Source organism: Bubalus kerabau, chromosome 1, assembly GCF_029407905.1.
Source record: "Bubalus kerabau isolate K-KA32 ecotype Philippines breed swamp buffalo chromosome 1, PCC_UOA_SB_1v2, whole genome shotgun sequence".
NCBI classification, from domain to species: domain Eukaryota; kingdom Metazoa; phylum Chordata; class Mammalia; order Artiodactyla; family Bovidae; genus Bubalus; species Bubalus kerabau.
This window is the reverse complement of record NC_073624.1, coordinates 33820085-33839976: the sequence shown is the minus strand read 5'-3', so window position 1 is coordinate 33839976 and position 19892 is coordinate 33820085. Positions and strand designations below refer to the sequence as shown.

The 19892-nt window shown below is 40.1% G+C and overlaps 1 protein-coding gene across 1 annotated transcript in view; it reads left to right on the top strand.

The window, feature by feature from the left end:
• The first annotated feature begins 5195 nt into the window (after positions 1–5195).
• Positions 5196–19892, top strand: part of LOC129641318 (sulfotransferase 6B1-like) — a 44534-nt gene continuing 29837 nt past the window's right edge. Inside the window, exons 1-2 of the mRNA XM_055566078.1 lie at positions 5196–5289; positions 5386–5510. Of these exons, the coding sequence (XP_055422053.1) occupies positions 5196–5289; positions 5386–5510 (219 nt within the window). The remainder of the gene's footprint in view (positions 5290–5385; positions 5511–19892) is intronic.

Genomic DNA, 19892 nt, shown 5'->3' with positions numbered 1-19892 from the left:
TAGTGGTTTTCCTTACTTTCTTTAAGTCTGAATTTGGTAATAAGGAGTTCATGATCTGAGCCACAGTCAGCTCCTGGTCTTGTTTTTGTTGACTGTATAGAGCTTCTCCATCTTTGGCTGCAAAGAATATAATCAGTCTGATTTTGGTGTTGACCATCTGGTGATGTCCATGTGTAGAGTTTTCTCTTTATTCTCTTTATTAACTATGCCAAAGCCTTTGACTGTGTGGATCACAATAAACTGTGGAAAATTCTGAAAGAGGTGGGAATTCCAGACCACCTGACCTGTCTCTTGAGAAATTTGTATGCAGGCCAGGAAGCAACAGTTAGAACTGGACATGGAACAACAGACTGGTTCCAAATAGGAAAAGGGAGTATGTCAAGGCTGTATATTGTCACCCTGCTTATTTAACTTATATGCAGAGTACATCATGGGAAACACTGGGCTGGAAGAAGCACAAGCTGGAATCAAGATTGCTGGGAGAAATATCAGTCACCTCAGATATGCAGATAACACCACCCTTATGGCAGAAAGTGAAGAGGAACTAAAAAGCCTCTTGATGAAAGTGAAAGTGGAGAGTGAAAAATGTTGGCTTAAAACTCATCATTCAGAAAACAAAGATCATGGTATCCGGTCCCATCACTTCATGGGAAATAGACAGGGAAACAGTGGAAACAGTGTCCGACTTTATTGTTCTGGGCTCCAAAATCACTGCAGATGGTGACTGCAGTCATGAAATTAAAAGACGCTTACTCCTTGGAAGGAAAGTTATGACCAACCTAGATAGCATATTGAAAAGCAGAGACATTACTTTGCCAACAAAGGTCCATCTAGTCAAGGCTATGGTTTTTCCTGTGGTCATGTATGGATGTGAGAGTTGGACTGTGAAGAAAGCTGAGCGCCGAAGAATTGATGCTTTTGAACTGTGGTGTTGGAGAAGACTCTTGAGAGTCCCTTGGACTGCAAGGAGATCCAACCAGTCCATTCTGAAGGAGATCAGCCCTGGGATTTCTTTGGAAGGAATGATGCTAAAGCTGAAACTCCAGTACTTTGGCCACCTTATGCGAAGAGTTGACTCATTGGAAAAGACTCTGATGCTGGGAGGGATTGGGGGCAGGAGGAGAAGGGGACGACAGAGTATGAGATGGCTGGATGGCATCACTGACTCGATGGACGTGAGTCTGGGTGAACTCCGGGAGTTGGTGATGGACAGGGAGGCCTGGCGTGCTGCGATTCATGGGGTCACAAAGATCGGACAGGACTGAGCAACTGTACTGAACTGAACTGAACTGAAAGGAGATAAAACATGTATAAAAATTAGAATAAATGAAGCCATGAGACAAATGTTGGCAAAGAATTCAAAAACAAAGAATTCTAAAAATTCAAAGAAGTAGTGAACGCTTGCCCAGTTTAAGTTTCACTGACTTGGGAAAAAAAAGAAGTGGTATTTCCATAGTGCAGTGGCCAGCCCCTGTATTTCAAATGATTCTTCTCACTGGGGTTTGAGCAAGAATCAGCCACTTCTTGCTAGTGCCTTCAAGGGACAGCTGAGGTAGTGGTGGCAACATGTGCTTCTTCTTGTCTTTCTCTCCCTTTTTCTCTTCCCTTCACAGACTTCCCTTCTATCTGTGTCTTCTTTCTTGGAGTATTTATTCCAAACCACAGTGGCCCAACAGTGACTGTAATATGCAGTCTTAATCTTAAGGGCCACATTGTGGACCTAAGAATTTGTCTACCCCAGTTCCAAGGTAATTTCTGGAGCATATTTTTTCCCCAGGAAGAGACTGTGGCCATCAACACCTCTGATTAATAATACTAAGTTGTCCACTCCAGTTCCAGGGTAAATTCTACAACATTTATCTCCCCAAGAAATTACGGCCATCAACACCTGTTATTAGTATTACTGTGTATGCATTTTCCAATCTTGCCAAAACTGCAATGAAATATTCAACTCTCTCTGAATTAAAGAAGCAAATTGTCAGAGCAGGAGCAGAAATAGAGCTGAAGAAATATTGACCTCTTTCCATTATCATCATGCATACACATTTTTGCCCACTTCCTACCCCAGCTATACTCTGGCCTTACTTTCTGAGCTCTTAGACCTCCCAAAGCTATAATCTTTGGGACATTTTGAAATCTTTCCTGAGAATTCAAGAGGTCTACTCAATTCTATGGGCCCAGGGCAAAAAAAAAATCTCTGTTTTCTTATTTTGGCTTTCCTTCTTCATTGAGAAACTAAAGATTCATTTAAATTATTTATTTAAAAACCCAAATTTAAAAAAACCATCAGATTTAAAATGTTCTGAAAATCCTGCTCTCTTATAACCTTTACTCAGAGGCAACAATCATTAATGTTTTGCCCATATTTATCTATCTCTCTAATCTTTGCTACTGTTATTATTGATGAAACATCTCAGAGTAAATTCTAGACACCATAATCTTTTAACCCTTTAATTTTTCAGCATATATCTCCTAACAACAAGGACATTTTCCTACATAACCACAGTATAAAGATAATTTCAGAAACTTAATATTGATGTAATAGTATCATATAAGTATTTTTATTCATATTTTATCAATTGTCCCGTTTACGGTCTTTAAAATTAGTTTTCTTTTTCCTGTTCCAAGATCCATTCTAGGATCACATATTGCATTTAGTTGTCATATCTTTTTAGTTTCCTTCAATTTGGAACTAGTTCTCTGTCTTTAACATTGAAAGATTTTAGGAGTTCAGAGTCATCAGAAAGTCTCTGAGTTTGGGCTTGTCTGATAGCCTCACCTGATTAGATTCTGTTAATGCATTTTTTGGCCGGAATGCTATACATTCTTAGAATATTATATAAAGAGGCATATGATTCCTCTCCTTAGGGCTTGAAAGATTTTTTCCTCCCTAAGCAATATGAGTATTCATTAAACCCAGCCTCATCAAAAAAGTGTGCTGTCTAGCTTTTGAAATTTTTGCTAATGTGATAGGTTAAAAAAAAATGGTATCTTAATATAGTTTTAAAAAATCTTTATTGAAGTAGAATTTAAAAGGAATAACATGAATACGTTTTAAGTGCACAGTGTGATGAGTTTTTGGAAATGATGTAAGGGATAGATATGTCCATAACTCTAAAAAGTTTCTTGTTCTCCTTTTCAGTAAATTCTCCCAATATTGGCCCCAGAAAACCACTTTCTGACAGTATAGATTAGGTTTTTGTACTGTAGAATTTTACACAAATGGAATCATATGGACACATTTTTGTCTGTAAGGAAGAAAATACTGGTGGTATCTCTATGGTAGATTACACAAAGAAAATGAGATTTATTTTTAGTATGATTAAATTCAGGCCAGATGACCTGAAATATATAGATTATAAGTAAAACTGAATTCTTCTAATTTTAAATAAAATACACTTTCTATTCTAAATGTTTTAGTTGGTCTTCCTACTATACCAATATAATAAGCTACAAAGGATGGCAGAATTTTACTATCTGTAGGAATGTTAAGACATCATTTTCATAAGTTCTACCCTTACTCTGGAGTAACTTTTTGTAAACCTTCTGTGACAAGGATTCTGTATCTTCCAAAGAAATTGATCTCCATTTAAATAACCTTCTTTCTCCCTTGGGATGCTATATTAAGATCAGTGGTTATTTCTGGAAAAAGGAAAAAAAAGACTGAGTTTAATTCTACCTTTCCAAATAAATGCATTCTGAACAAGTGTTGCAAGGGTTATATGAGGGGGGATGGGGGATATAAGTGCTCTCATTTGTAAAATTGTCTTTTCTCTAAAGGTCCTCAGTTTGTCAAGGGGCACTAATGATTTTATTGAAATGTTGATTCCATATCATCTTAACTTTTCATTGTGTCATAGGTGTCTCTTCTGGGGTTTAGGAGAAAAAAAAGAACATTGCATCTTTGATACTTCATTTAGCACTGACTTCACTGGGTGTTAGTGCTGCTTTTAGCAATCTTTGGAAGTACGTGGGTGAGCATGGTGAACAAACCGAGCTGATGCAATAAAGGAAGATCCACTTGATTGAAACATCTAATAACCCCTCACAAATCAATCCCCACCATACTTGTATTCACAACTAAGCTTCTTGGTAGCTATGAATCAATATCTGTGTGAGATTCAAAAGAAGAAAAGCAATTAATCTTCAATACTAGTGAGAAATATGCCCTGTTCTGGTGTAAAATACTTCCCTAAACTGAATCTCGTCTGCATAAAGTATATTTCTGATTCAACAGCTAAATGAGGAAATAAAGCCCTGATATTTAAAGTCAGTGATGCTTTGGTTCACTTTGCTTTTCAGATGGTACTTCTGGGGGGCCAGGAGGGAAGTTGACAGAAAATGACACACTAGGAGGAGGGGAGAGTGGCAGGCTGGGAGGGCAGAGAAAATAAGGGCATGTAAAAAGCCTCTTGATGAAAGTGAAAGTAGAGAGTGAAAAAGTTGGCTTAAAGCTCATCATTCAGAAAATGAAGATCATGGTAACCGGTCCCATCACTTCATGGGAAATAGATGGGGAAACAGTGAAAATAGTGTCAGACTTTATTATTTTGGGCTCCAAAATCACTGCAGATGGTGATTGCAGCCATGAAATTAAAAGACGCTTATTCCTTGAAAGGAAAGTTATGACCAATCTAGATAGCATATTGAAAAGCAGAGACATTACTTTGCCAACAAAGGTCCATCTAGTCAAGGCTATGGTTTTTCCAGTGGTCATGTATGGATGTGAGAGTTGGACTGTGAAGAAAGCTGAGCACCAAAGAGTTGATGCTTTTGAACTGTGGTGTTGGAGAAGACTCTTGAGAGTGTCTTGGACTGCAAGGAGATCCAACCAGTCCATCCTAAAGGAGATCAGTCCTGGGTGTTCATTGGAAGGACTGATGCTAAAGCTGAAACTCCAAAACTTTGGCCATCTCATGTGAAGAGTTGACTCATTTGAAAAGACCCTGATGCTGGGAGGGATTGGAGGCAGGAGGAGAATGGGGATGACAGAGGATGAGATGGCTGGATGGCATCACCGACTCGATGGACATGAGTTTGAGTGAACTCCGGGAGTTGGTGATGGACAGGGAGGCCTGGCGTACTGTGATTCATGGGGTTGCAAAGAGTCAGACACAACTGAGCAACTGAACTGAACTGAACTGAAACCAATGAAAATACAAATGTAAATAAAATCAGTAACTTTAAGGACCAAGATGGCAGTGCCCATGTGTGTCCCGGAAGTGGAACCTGTGGTGTCTCTGGCCTGCCCTGCACACCTGCATGGCCGGCGCCAAGAACCGCGAGATGGTGAGTTCTAGCAGGTGAGAAGGACAAGCCAGTGACCTGCAAGGCACGCACCTCGCTACATCACCCACCCCAAAAACTGGCCATGCCTGCACATAGGTAACTTGGATGGGGAGGACCATACTGCAGAGCGAACGGTGGAAGATGTTTTCCTTTGCCAATTTCTGATGGACATCCCAGCCTGCCTGGCCAATCGTCTTATTCTGAAGCTCAGGGCTAATCAGGTTTGCTCAACTCTGGGAGATAGTGGACGACAGAGGAACCTGGCTGTGCTGCAGTCCACGGGGTGGCAAAGAGTCAAACAACGACCTAGCCACTGAACAGCAACAACAAAATCAGGTGGAGATCTGTGCCCTGGTCCCTGCCACACAACTTCTACTTCCTTGTGGGCTATGGTGAGACACTGTCCCACTTTTACAAATGTCCTGTGCCTCTCCAAATTGTGCCCTCAAAGGTTGTGTATATCTATGACAACCACCTTTTGGAGGGTTGGGGGAGGACAAGCGATAGCTTACAAAGGACAGAAATTTGTGGAAAGATGCAGAGTACATCATGAGAAACACTGGGCTGGAAGAAGCACAAGCTGGAATCAAGATTGCTGGGAGAAATATCAATCACCTCAGATATGCAGATGACACCACCCTTATGGCAGAAAGTGAAGAAGAACTAAAAAGCCTCTTGATGAAAGTGAAAGAGAAGAGTGAAAAAGTTGGCTTAAAGCTCAACATTCAGAAAACTAAGATCATGGGATCTAGTCCCATCACTTCATGGGAAATAGATGGGGAAACAGTGGAAACAGTGAAGACTTTATTTTTTTGGGCTCCAAAATCACTGCAGATGGTGATTGCAGCCGTGAAATTAAAAGATGCTTACTCCTTGGAAGGAAAGTTATGACCAACCTGGATAGCATGTTCAAAAGCAGAGATATTACTTTGCCAACAAAGGTCCATCTAGTTAAGGCCATGGTTTTTCCAGTGGTCATGTATGGATGTGAGAGTTGGCCTGTGAAGAAAGCTGAGCACCGAAGAATTGATACTTTTGAACTGTAGTCTTGGAGAAGACTCTTGAGAGTCCTTGGACTGCAAGGAGATCCAACCAGTCCATCCTAAAGGAGATCAGTCCGGGGTGTTCATTCGAAGGACTGATGCTAAAGCTGAAACTCCAATACTTTGGCCACCTCATGTGAAGAGTTGACTCATTGGAAAAGACCCTGATGCTGGGAGGGATTGGGGGCAGGAGGAGGAGGGGACGACAGAGGATGAGATGGCTGGATGGCATCACTGACTCAGTGGACATGAGTTTGGGTAAACTCCAGGAGTTGATGATGGACAGGGAGGCCTGGCGTTCCGTGATTCATGGGGTCGCAAAGAGTCGGACACGACTGAGCAACTCAACTGAACTGAACTGAGAAATAGGAGAAAGACATCCACTCAGAGTATGAAGGCTGTGTCTTCAAGATGGCTGTTGAAGAAATGGCTCTTCATCTTGTCTTGTCTCTGGGTCCTTCTAAAGAACTAGACTGGGGTTTCTTTGAGGATGCTCCAGGGTTCTCAGGTAGGATGCCAGTTACCTGAGGTATGTTATAGCTACAGTTCAGTAGTATCTTGTGCCAAACACTGTGTCAGGAACTTTACCTGAAGATTTTTGCCTTCTCTTAAAATGGAAAGATCCATTTTTAGGCGATTATAAAGCAATGTTAATTTAAAAAAAAATCAAAACAATAGGGATATGTGATAAATCAACCATGTCATTTACTCATAATTCTGCCCCAGAGAGAACCGCTGTGAACAATTTGTTGTGTTTTATTATCAGATATACTTTCATCCCCCAGAAATACTGTAGTGCATACTCATCATTTGTTAAATAAGTTTTTAGCTGTGCAAAACTAGTAACTCTAATAAGAAAGACACCAACACAATTACATGATATTTCTAATCGTGTGGCATTGTTAACTTTAAAACTACTAATCAAATTTCTAAATAAAAAACTTCTAAACAATTTGTAAAGATAAACGATTTATCAAATAATTTCAGTAGCACTGGTAAAGACCAACCTCACATTGACTACACACACACACATTAAATAGGAAAGAGTCTGCAGTAACCTTTGATTGTCAGGTTCTACATATTGAAATATTTTCCTTGATAATTTTAACAGCTTCATTGAGGTACAATTGGTATACAATAAATTGCACATATTTAAAGTATACAGTTGGCATATGTACACACCTATGAAAAACATCACCACAATCAAAATAATGAGTATATTCTGCTGCTGCTAAGTCGCTTCAGTCGTGTCCGACTCTGTGCGACCCCACAGATGGCAGCCCACCAAGCTCCCCTGTCCCTGGGATTCTCCAGGCAAGAACACTGGAGTGGGTTGCCATTTCCTTCTCCAATGCATGAAAGTGAAAAGTGAAAGTGAAGTTGCTCAGTCGTGTCTGACTCTTTGCGACCACATGGACTGCAGCTGACCAGGCGCCTCTGCCCATGGGATTTTCCAGGCAAGAGTACTGGAGTGAGGTGCCATTGCCTTCTCCAAATGAGTATATTAATCACACCCAAAAGATTCCTTGCACACCTTTGTACTTCTGCTTCCTGCCTATCCCCACCTCCTTCCAATCCCTGGCAAACACTGATCTATATTCTGTTATTATAGAAGAATTTACTTTTTTTTTTAGGATTTTCTATATATAAGATCAGAGAAGGCAATGGCACCCCACTCCAGTACTCTTGCCTGGAAAATCCCATGGACAGAGGAGCCTGGTAGGCTGCAGTCCATGGGGTTGCTAAGAGTCGGAAACGACTGAGCGACTTCACTTTCACTTTTCACTTTCATGCATTGGAGAAGGAAATGGCAACCCATTCCAGTATTCTTGCCTGGGGAATCCCAGGGATGGGGGAGCCTGGTGGGCTGCCATCTATGGGGTCGCACAGAGTCAGACACGACTGAAGCGACTTAGCAGCAGTAGCAGCAGCATATATAAGATCACACAGTGTATACTCTGTGTTTTCTGGCTTTTTATCTAGCAAAACTTCTTTGAGATGTATCCATGTAGTTGCACGTATGTGTGCATGCTCAGTTGCTCAGTTGTATTCGATTCTTAGTAGCCCACCAGACTTCTCTGTCCATGGAATTTTGGCAGGCAAGAATACTGGAGCAGATTACCATTTCCTACTTCAGGATATCTTCCCAACCCATGTTTTCTGCATTAGCAGGCAGATTCCTTACCACTGAGCCACATGGGAAGCCCCATGTATCAGTTGTTTGTTCCTTCATATGGCTCTACCATGATTTGTTTTTCCATTTACTTCCTGATGGACATGTTTTTTGTTTGTTTGTTTGTTTGTTTTGTCTTGTTTCTCAGTTTTTGGCTATCAGAGACCAAACTGCTATGAGCTATATGTACACATCTTTGTGTGGATGTTTGTTTTCAATTCTTATACCTACGTGTGAAATATCTGGGCTACATTGATAGCCCAGATATGTTTAACTTTCTAAGAAACTACTAAACTGTTTACAACATGGTAATAACAAAATTTTACATTCTCACTAGAGACCTAGACCAGTCAATTAAATTTGGTAATTTAATAAGAAATATGCAGTAATATGGGCAGGATAAACTACTAATCCCCTGTTTCCAATGTCTTAAAAATCTATTGCTTCTTGATGTCCAACTCTTGTGACCCCATAGACTATAGCCTGCCAGGCTCCTTTGTCCATGGGACTTTCCATGCAAGAATACTGGATTGGGTTGCCATTTCCCTCTCCAGGGGATCTTCCTGACCCAGGGATCAAACCCTGGTCTCCTTCTTTGCAGGCAGATTCTTTACCAACTGAGCCACCAGAGAAGCCCTATTGCTTCTTAGATCTTCTATTTTGTTCTTTTGTGTCTGTTTTATTTCAAGTTGGAAAGTAAGCCAACTCCCAGTTACTCCATCTTTGCCAGAAACCTCTCTCAATTTATATTAAAGGCAAGAAAACACTCCGTGAGAGAAAAATAAAACACTGAAGTAAACAAATAAATTAAAAACCAATTTTCACTTGCCAATACTGCATTGGAATAATGGCTGTATCTGTGTTCAGCTGAGAATTTTCCCTACCAGTGAGCGCAATTTAACAGTGTCAGGACTCTCTTAGCAAATTCCTCAGGTTCTGTCCTCCTTGGCTCAGGGTGATTTTCTTTTCACTTACTCATATAACAGTACACGTTTAGATTCTAGATGAGGACCTCCTCTTGAATGTAGAAAATGGAAACTGGCCCCTCATAGAGAAACCTCTCCTGACCACCCAAATCAAAGTACCCCTAGTTATTCTGTACTGCATCACTGTGGTTTTTCTTTGTATCTTACTTATCATAACTTAATATTTTCTATTTAAAAAAAATTATCTGACTCCTGAACTAGAATTCTTTTCACGAAAGTACAGACTTTACAATCATATTCAGATTCTATTTCCTGTAGTCAGAATAATGTCTAGTGCATTAGAAGTGCTTGATAAAATATGTCAGAAGAGTATTTTCTGCCTCTGGCCTTGGAGCAACTGTTGCTTTATTAATTAAAAAAAAGTGTCCTTAAAGAAAAGGAAACATTAAAAAAAAGTTGGTATCACAAGGCAGCTCCGTATTCACTGACATCCAAACTCCTTTTTACTTCATTTCTTGTATTACCTCTGAACCTTTCCTGACATCTTCTTGTCTGACTTCTTTCTGCCTGTACTGTTCCTGTTGCTTCACATCTCCTGTTCAGAAGCACTTGAGGTCTTGAGGTCACTGTCATACCCTCCCTTGGTGTCAACATCCTGCTACCAAATCGTAACTCTCTTTCACAGTCCTACACCTGGAAACACCTTTCCATTTCCTTAGCATCCTACTCATTTCAAGCCAAGCTTTTTGAAAGATGCCTTAACTGGTTATCTGCTGTGAGTTCTCCTTTTGCTTTAGTTCATTTCATATGTGACCAGCAGATATGTTCCTAAAGTAAATTCTAAATGTGTTATCCTTCTATTCAAAAAGCATTATTTCCTAAACAAAGGTGCAAATTAGGAGCCTATAGTTCTAATGTAGATGGAATATATATTTTGTTTATTTGGCTTACTCAGTTTTTTAATTTTTTAGCCTTTGTTAAGCAATCAAATGACTTTACATCAAAACCAGAACTTCTGATTTTTCATGAAAACCTAAAAGATCTGCAAGTCCTGGGCCCAGGCTGTCATGAGGCAATAAAGAGCTGAGTATTGAGTACCTCCTAAAGACAAAAGTCCACGCCAGTTTGTCCAAGTCCTCAACTGTGCCTTTTGATTCCTGATGCTGGGACTGATTTGTTACTTACATGTGTGCTTGTGCTGTTCTTCTTAGAGTGGAGAACTATTCTCTTTCCTCCTATCACTTTCAAAGATAAGACGATGAAAGATAACCTGAGAAGCTATATATTTAAGTTATAATTGAAAAGTAACATATTTGCTTAGGAAAGTAAAGATAATTTCTAAATGTTTAATATAAATTCAGTGTATGCCTGTGTCTTATACTTGGCTCTCTTCACCCACTTATGTTACCTACCTGGCCTATGTTGCGGTGAGAATTTGTGACCCTGTCCTATTTCAGATTGAGAACAGACTCCTCACTTGGGAGTCCAGTACTGTCAGGGCAGAGACTTAGTCTGACTTTTTAACCTCATCTTCTGCTGCTCCTATTCTATCTCCAACCCAAGTTGTTGTACTTGCACTTCTCAGCTACTGTCCTCTAGGCCTAAATCTCCCTCCTTCAGCGCCCCTACAACTTCTATCTAAATAAAATCCTTACCCACTTCAGCTCAGTTCAGCTCATTCGCTCAGTCATGTCCAATCTTTGCAACCCCATGGACTGCAGCACACCAGGACTCCCTGTCCATCACCAACTCCCAGAGCTTGCTCAAGCTCATGTCCATCGAGTCAGTGATGCCATCCAACCATCTCATCCTCTGTCGTCCCCTTCTCCTCCTGCCTTCAATCTTTCCCAGCATCAGGGTCTTTTCCAATGAATCAGTCCTTCACATCAGGTGGCCAAAGTATTGGAGTTTCAGCTTCAGCATCTGTCCTTCCAATGAATATTCAGGACTGATTTCCTTTAGGATGGACTGGTTCGATCTCCTTGAAGTCCAAGGGACTCTCAAGAATCTTCTCCAACACCACAGTTCAAAAACATCAGTTCATTGGTGCACAGGTTTCTTTATAGTCCAACTCTCACATCCATACATGACTACTGGAAAAACAATAGCTTTGACTAGATGGACCTTTGGTGGCAAAGTAATGTCGCTGCTTTTTTTACCCACCTACACTTTGTGAAAACCTTCCCATCTTTGAGGCCCTGGTCAAAGTCCACCCTCTCCAGCACCCATTATTGACTGTTTATTAGATGCTCTCTCCCTTCACTCAGCTGCCAGAGCACCATGTTTCAACTTCACAGAGCCTGGATCTTCTCTTGGGTTTAGTTCCCTACTGAGGATTATACCTAGGCTTCTGGAAGGCCCCAGATATGCAAATCTTGCTTTTAGAAATGGAGGGAATGAACAGAGTTTATTTGCAATAAGTCCCCTACATTAAAATGAGTTCTGAGAGCACATTCTTAGGTCCAATTTTTTTGTAAGTCCAACAAGCTTAGCCTAGGTACCCAACTAATACTAATTAGCTATATAGTACTATACTGTAATAGGTTTATAGTACTTTTCATACAAATAATACATAAAAGCAAACAAACACAAATAAAGCATTTTTAATCTTATAATACAGTAGCTGGAAAAGTATAGTAGTCCAGTACAACAGCTAACATACAGGGGCCAGCATCCAGTGAACAGGCAAGAAGAGTTACTGACTAGAGAAGGGAGAGGAGGTGGGAGATGGTAGAGCTGAAGGATCATCAGCAATAGGAGATGAAGGGCAAACTTTGATTTCATTCATGCCTAATGTTGATGGCACAGGTTCTGGTTCCTTGCTAAATTTAATTCTGTCTACCCTTTTGAAAAAATGATCCAGTGAAACCTGGGTGGTAGCTCTTTTTTTCTCACCATAGATATCATGGTAGCACTGGATTGCATTCTGAACAGCTGATGCAACCTTCAGGTACCATTCTTTGTTCTGGTCCTGTGATTCAAAAACTAACGGTGGAGGTTTAGTTGCTAAGTCGTGTCCGACTTGTTGCAACCTCATGGACTGTAGCCCGCCAGGATTTACTAGGATGTTAAATATCAGATAAAAACTTCTAATATTTACAGACAAAGGAAGACATTTTACTCATACATTAGTGCACATACACAGAGGCACACGCTCTCATGCAAGTGAGACCAGAAGGACTGTTTCACATGGGCAAACACACACAGACATGTTCTGTGTGGTTAAGAGCAGATGTTTTCAAGCTAATAGTATTTACCACTGACGGTGATATTCTAAGTGTATTCTTAAGTAAATTACTTAATCCCTTGAGTCTGTTTCTTTTCACTAAAATACTTGAGTTTAACAATATTTCTTGTATAATGTTGTTGTAAGGATGTGCATATAGAACACTGCAGTGTCTGACACGTAATAAGTTCACTGTAAATGGAACTTGTTGTGATGGGGGTAACATTTTGGTAATATTACCAAAACATTTGAAATATTTGGTAATTTTTAAAAATAATTACTATAATTTCCTCTTTTGAATTTCCAAGCACATGAACTTTACCGCAGTACTTTAGAGGTAGGAAAAGGGAATTATGCAATGTTACAAAAGAAAGCAAATAAAAGATCATTTTCCACATTCGACATTGAAAACAGAATTATGCATTAAGATGTATTCTAGTGAACAGTTTATCATTTTGAAAGAAGACTTAAATTTTTCCTTAATATTCTCCTCCCACCTTTTTTCTAAAGCCTATAAAGGCTAGCTTCTTTACTTTCCCAACCAGTCCTTCCAGGTGAGGGTCTTCCTTCAGGAGGTTCAGACAAGATGACTACGGAAGCGAGTCTGCCCCTTTCTGGCCCCAGGGGATTATGGGAGGAAGGAGAGGGAATGAGGGCGGAGTTAAGGGCTTGCACATGTGTTGCTATTGGCGGTTGTCATTTCTTGGTCATCACTGCCACACACACTGATACCCAGTCGTCACACCCACAAGGGCCCTGACCCTCTCTCAGGCAAGAGGAGAGCACTCCTATCTGTATGATGGGTTTTCCTTCCCATACTATTAGATCTCTTTTGGTCAACTTTCAATTCTTGAGCTATCAAGGCTCTCTTGCAGGACCATCCAGTGCTACATCAAAGCATATTTCTGGCTGATAGTCAACTAGGCATCCTTTCAGCTTTCAGCCCTTTTCTAATGTGTTCATTAAAGTTTTATCTAGTCTTCCTCTCCACATTTTTGAGGATGTGAGGATATTGTCTGTAAAAATAAAATTCAAATGATTATTAACATGTATGTAAGAAAATTATATATATAATATATATTATATATATATAAACTCCTTTCTGCAAATAGATACACATTTATTGTTGCTGTTCAGTCACTAAGTCATGTCCGACTCTTTGCTACCTCATGGACTATCGCACACTAGGCGTCCCTGTCTTCCACCATCTCCCAGAGTTTGCTCATATTCAGGTCCACTGAGTCGGTGATGCTGTCTAACCATCTCATCCTCTGCTGCCCATGTCTCTTTTTGCCTTCAGTATTTCCCAGCATCAGGCTCTTAACATCATGTGGCCAAAGTGTATGTCTATGTAATTACATAATTTGTGCCATATCATGTTTGCTGTTTTTCTCAGAAACAATCTTCTTGATCTTTTTTATTACCTCTTTCTTCTTATGCAGTCATAATATCCATGTGTTGTAAATTTTTGTGTCTTTCTCTGACTCATATTATCATATACAGACAAATACATATGTTGTAAGGTTTTGGGGGAACTGCTTGCTTTATAAAAATGGGATCATATTATGATATTTCTTTTTATGCTTATACCTTTGATGTATCTTTTTAATGGTACCATAATATTTTTACTGTATGACTATATCCAAATTAATATAGCCATTTCCTTATTGATGAAAGTAAGGCTCCTATTATATATTTACTTTGATTTGGATCTGTAGTTTGTCTCATATTTTTATCAAGTTTTCTTTTTCAAAATCAATTTTAAGTCTTTTTATTATAGATAAAAACACTATCTGCCATAGTGTTTGGAAATAGTTTGCACGCATGCATGCTGAGTCACTTCAGTCACATCCGACTCATTGTGACCCTATGGACTGTAACCCACCAGTCTCCTTTGTCCATAGGATTCTCCAGGCAAGAACACTGGAATGGGTTGTTGTGTCATCCTCCAGTTGGAAATAGTTTATATTATCTTAATTTAGTTCATAATTTATGACCTTTTCCCATTGTCATTGTTCATTTGCTAAGTTGTGTCCTACTCTGTGACCCTACTGACTGCAGCATACCAGGCTTCCCTGTTCTTCACTATCTCCTGGAGTTTTCTAAAACTCATGTCCATTGAGGTAGTGATGCCATCCAACCATATCATCCTCTGTCACCACCTTCTTCTCCTGCCCTCAATCTTTCCCAGCATCAATGTCTTTTCCAATGAATTGGTTCTTTGCATCAGGTGGCCAAAGTATTGGACTTTCAGCTTCAGCATCTGTCCTTCCAATGAATATTCAGGATTGATTTCCTATACAATTGATTTTTATGATATCTTTTCTCATTAAACATTTATTTTCTACCTAGGCAAATATGTCTATTTTTTCTCTTATGTCTTGTAATAAAATATTATGCCTCCTGGATCTGTCTTCCATTTATATTATTTTTGCTTTATTTCTTTTACATTTTGCTCTGTGTTTTGTGATTTTCCTCTGAGTGGCTCTTATAGGTTACCTGTTGGGTATTCATCAAGAAACAATCTCTCCTTTGAATCACTTGCTAACATTTGTGATTGTGAATCATTTCTAAAGGTCTTTAAAAAGGGTTTTAATAGAATCTCCTTAAATGCTCTGATTATTTATTTTCTAAATTTGTCACTTATCTCTTCCAGCAATTCTAATCCACAAAGTTCTTTCAAGTCTGGGTATTCCATTTGTTTTTCTTCTTTCTGGCTATTTGCTGATGGATTATAATTACCCATCACTTATTTGTAGTTTTACAGCCTTAGGTCTCAAACCAAGCTTTAGGGACCCCATGTGGCACAAACCTACTAGTGATGGGAGATGTACCATGCTCTGCACCTGTGGGCCAGAAATACATTTACTGACAAATTGTTGACATCTAGCCAAGACACGAAGATGAGGTCTCTCTCGTCTCAGGTTTCCTCACTGCAAAGACTGAAGTCTCAAAGTATCAAATAGAAAGAAAGGAAGGAAAGAAGAAGGAAGGGAGAAAGAATGAAAGGAAGAAAGAAATAAAGAAAAGGAAGGAGAGAGAGAAAGAAAAGCAGAAAAAGGAAGGAAAGAGAGAAGAAAATAAAGAGAAGCAAGAGTAGGAAGGCAAGGGGGAAGGAGGTAAGTTTATCTGGTAGGCAGTCTAAGATGAGCTCCCAGCCAACAGACAGCATTAATTCTTACCCATGTAGAGGAGCCATCTTGGATGATCAACTCAGTCTTCCTGTGACTCTAGTCCCAGCTTCCATGAAAGACTCCAAATCAGAATTGCCCAGCTAAGCCCATAACATCATAAAACCCTGAGAGATTACACTGTTACTTTAAAATGCTGCATTTTGGTAGTTGTTTGTTAGTCAGCAAATATATAATGAAATAGAAATTGATACCTGTATGTGAGGTGTTTTTGTACCAAAAACCTAAAACATGTAACATTGATTTGGGGACTGGACAGTGAGAAGAAGCTTGACAGAGCATAAGGAAACTGTTATCAAACTTTGTGAGGGACTGTGAGGAAGTTATTATTGGAGTCCAGATGAGAGAGGATATATGGCAGAAAAATTAGGAACACCATCCACTGAATACATTTGGAAAATAGGAGTTCTTAACATGTAATTTTTCTAAGGAGAATTTCAGGCAAAATTTGAAAGTGATAAGTGGCTTCTTCTAGTGTCTACAATAAAAAGAGGAGGAGTTGAATTAAGGAGGGAACTGTCCAGTTTTGTTTTTCCTAATCAGAATTTATGAAATAAGACCCATGACAGTGTTTCTAGCTAGCAAAATGTTCTCAGCATAAGAAATGACCTCAGAACAAGATTTGGCGCTATCAGCAAAAGATGGTCTCAGGGTAAAGATGAAGTCTAGGATGTGACTGTAAGATCTTTTGCTGATAACTCAGAAAGACAGAATGTTTCCCATAGACCTCATAAACAATAGACTTTTAAGAATCTTAAAAGCGTGACTCTCAGGCCCTATCTACTAGACAAAAAGGCTTCTAAGAATCTCAAAGACATCATCTCAAAGCATTCTGTTCCTCATTCCAAAGAAGAATGTGACCTATCTGGGAGATATTTTGGGGTGTGCCTTTTTGTCTCACAAGCAGAGCAACAATAATAATCACAGAAAGCTTACACCATTTTCCAAGAGCATTGCATTGGAAAAATAAAATAACAAACAGGCAAAAAAAAAAAACCACCTACTAGGACTTCAGGGACAGAGACAGTTCAAAAGAAAAAGAGCCCTTATAACCCCCAGCTTCCTACAAGAATGAGTCATTCTGAGAAATGTGCTCAGCTCTTAGAGCTCAGAGTGTAAAACCAAGAGCCCAGAACAACACAAGAGAAGACTCTACACATGGATATCACCAGATGGTCAACACCAAAATCAGATTGATTATATTCTTTGCAGCCAAAGATGGAGAAGCTAAAAACAGTCAGCAAAAACAAGACCAGGAGCTGACTGTAACTAAGACCATGAACTCCTTATTGCCAAATTCAGACTTAAATTGAAAAAAGTAGGGAAAACCACTGGACCATTCAGGTATGACCTAAATCAAATCCCTTATGACTATACAGTGGAAGTGAGAAATAGATTTAAGGGACTAGATCTGATAGATAGAGTGCCTGATGAACTATGCATGGATGTTCACATTGTACAGGAGACAGGGAACAAGACCATCCCCAAGAAAAACAAATGCAAAAAACCAAAATGGCTGTCTGAGGAGGCCTTACAAATAGCTGTGAAAAGAAGAGAAGCAAAAAGCAAAGGAGAAAAGGAAAGATATACCCATTTGAATGCAGAGTTCCAAAGAATAGCAAGGAGAGATAAGAAAGTCTTCCTCCATGATCAGTGCAAAGAAATAGAGGAAAACAATAGAATGGGAAAGACTAGAGATCTCTTCAAGAAAATTAGAGATACCAAGGGAACATTTCATGCAAAGATGCGCTCGATAAAGGACACAAATGGTATGGACCTAACAGAAGCAGAAGATATTAAGAAGAGATGGCAAGAATACACAGAAGAACTGTACAAAAAAGATCTTCATGACCCAGATAATCACGATGGTGTGATCACTGACCTAGAGCCAGACATCCTGGAATGTGAAGTCAAGTGGGCCTTAGGAAGCATCACTATGAACAAAGCTAGTGGAGGTGATGGAATTCCAGTTGAGCTATTTCAAATCCTAAAAGATGATGCTGTGCAAGTGCTGCACTCAATGTGCCAGCAAATTTGGAAAACTCAGCAGTGGCCACAGGACTGGAAAAGGTCAGTTTTCATTCCAATCCCAAAGAAAGGCAATGCCAAAGAATGCTCAAACTACCTCACAATTGCACTCATCTCACACGCTAGTAAAGTAATGCTCAAAATTCTCCAAGCCAGGCTTCAGCAATATGTGAACTGTGAACTTCCAGATGTTCAAGCTGGTTTTAGAAAAGGCAGAAGAACCAGAGATCGAATTGCCAACATCTGCTGGATCATGGAAAAAGCAAGAGAGTTCCAGAAAAACATCTATTTCTGCTTTATTAACTATGCCAAAGCCTTTGACTGTGTGGTGGGAGTACCAGACCACCTGACCTGCCTCTTGAGAAACCTGGATGCAGGTCAGGAAGCAACAGTTAGAATTGGACATGGAACAACAGACTGGTTCCATATAGGAAAAGGATCAAGGCTATATATTGTCACCCTGCTTATTTAACTTATATGCAGAGTACATCATGAGAAACTCTGGGCTGAAAGAGGCACAAGCTGAAATCAAGAGTGCCCGGAGATATATCAATAACCTTAGATATGCAGATGACACCACCCTATGGCAGAAAGTGAAGAGGAACTAAAAAGCCTCTTGATGAAAGTGAAAGTGGAGAGTGAAAAAGTTGGCTTAAAGCTCAACATTCAGAAAACGAAGATCATGGCATCCGGTCCCATCATTTCATGGGAAATAGATGGGGAAACAATGGAAACAGTGTCAGACTTAATTTTTTTGGGCTCCAAAATCACTGCAGATGGTGACTGCAGCCATGAAATTAAAAGTCACTTATTCCTTGGAAAGAAAGTTATGACCAACCTAGATAGCATATGAAAAAGCAGAGACATTACTTTGCCAACAAAGGTCCATCTAGTCAAGGCTATGGTTTTTCCAGTGGTCATGGATGGACGTGAGAGTTGGACTATAAAGAAACCTATGCACCGAAGAATTTATGCTTTTGAACTGTGGTGTTGGAGAAGACTCTTGAGAGTTCATTGGACTGCAAGGAGAGCCAATCAGTCCATCCTAAAGGTAATCAGTCCTGGGTGTTCATTGGAAGGACTGATGCTGAAGCTGAAACTCCAGTACTTTGGCCACCTGATGCAAAAAGCTGACTCATTTGAAAAGACCCTGATGCTGGCAAAGATTGAGGATAGGAGGAGAAGGGGATGACAGAGGATGAGATGGTTGGATGGCATCACTGACTCAATGGACATGGGTTTGGGTGGACTCTGGGAGTTTGTGATGGACAGGGAGAGGTGGCGTGCTGTGGTTCGTGAGGTAGCAAAGAGTCGGACATGACTGAGCGACTAAACTGAACTGAAGAAGGCAGAGCCTAGACCCTCAAAGAATCACTTGTAGAGAGGAGTACCAAACCCAACAGAATTTCTCTAACTCACTGACAGTTACGTGCTTTTAAAGTAGAAATGTCTCCACTGTATGTTGAGTGTGTATGAGGAGATAACCTGTCTCTTTAATTCACAAGTCTTCAGAATTGAGAAAATTGTGTTCTAGGTGCTATACTCAAGAACTTTCAGGAGAGGGACTGGCTCCAAGGACCTCCAGTCATGTCTATACCTGATTTAGGTAATGAGATCACAGACTTCAAGCTTGACCCTGATGACTTAATACAATGAGGATTTGGAGATCTTGAGAAGGTTTTGGGAGCATTTTGCTGCTTTCAAATGGACACGGAGGTCAGAGGAGGATGGTGAGAGCTCGTCTTCCAGCGTTCATGTGCCCTGTGGTCCTCTTCTCACTGAGTCTGGGCTGACCCTGTGTAGCTTATGGAATGTAGCTGAAGTGCTGCCACATGACTCCCAAGAGTCTGTCATAAGAAGCCTTGTAGTTACTGCTTTGGCCTCTTGGAGGGCTCACTCTTGGAATGCTCTGTCTTCAAATCCAGCTGCCATGCTGTAAAAAGCCCAAACCATATGGAAAAGCTCCATACAAGTACTCTGATAGAGAGCCCTTGCTAAACTCCCAGCTGACAGCCA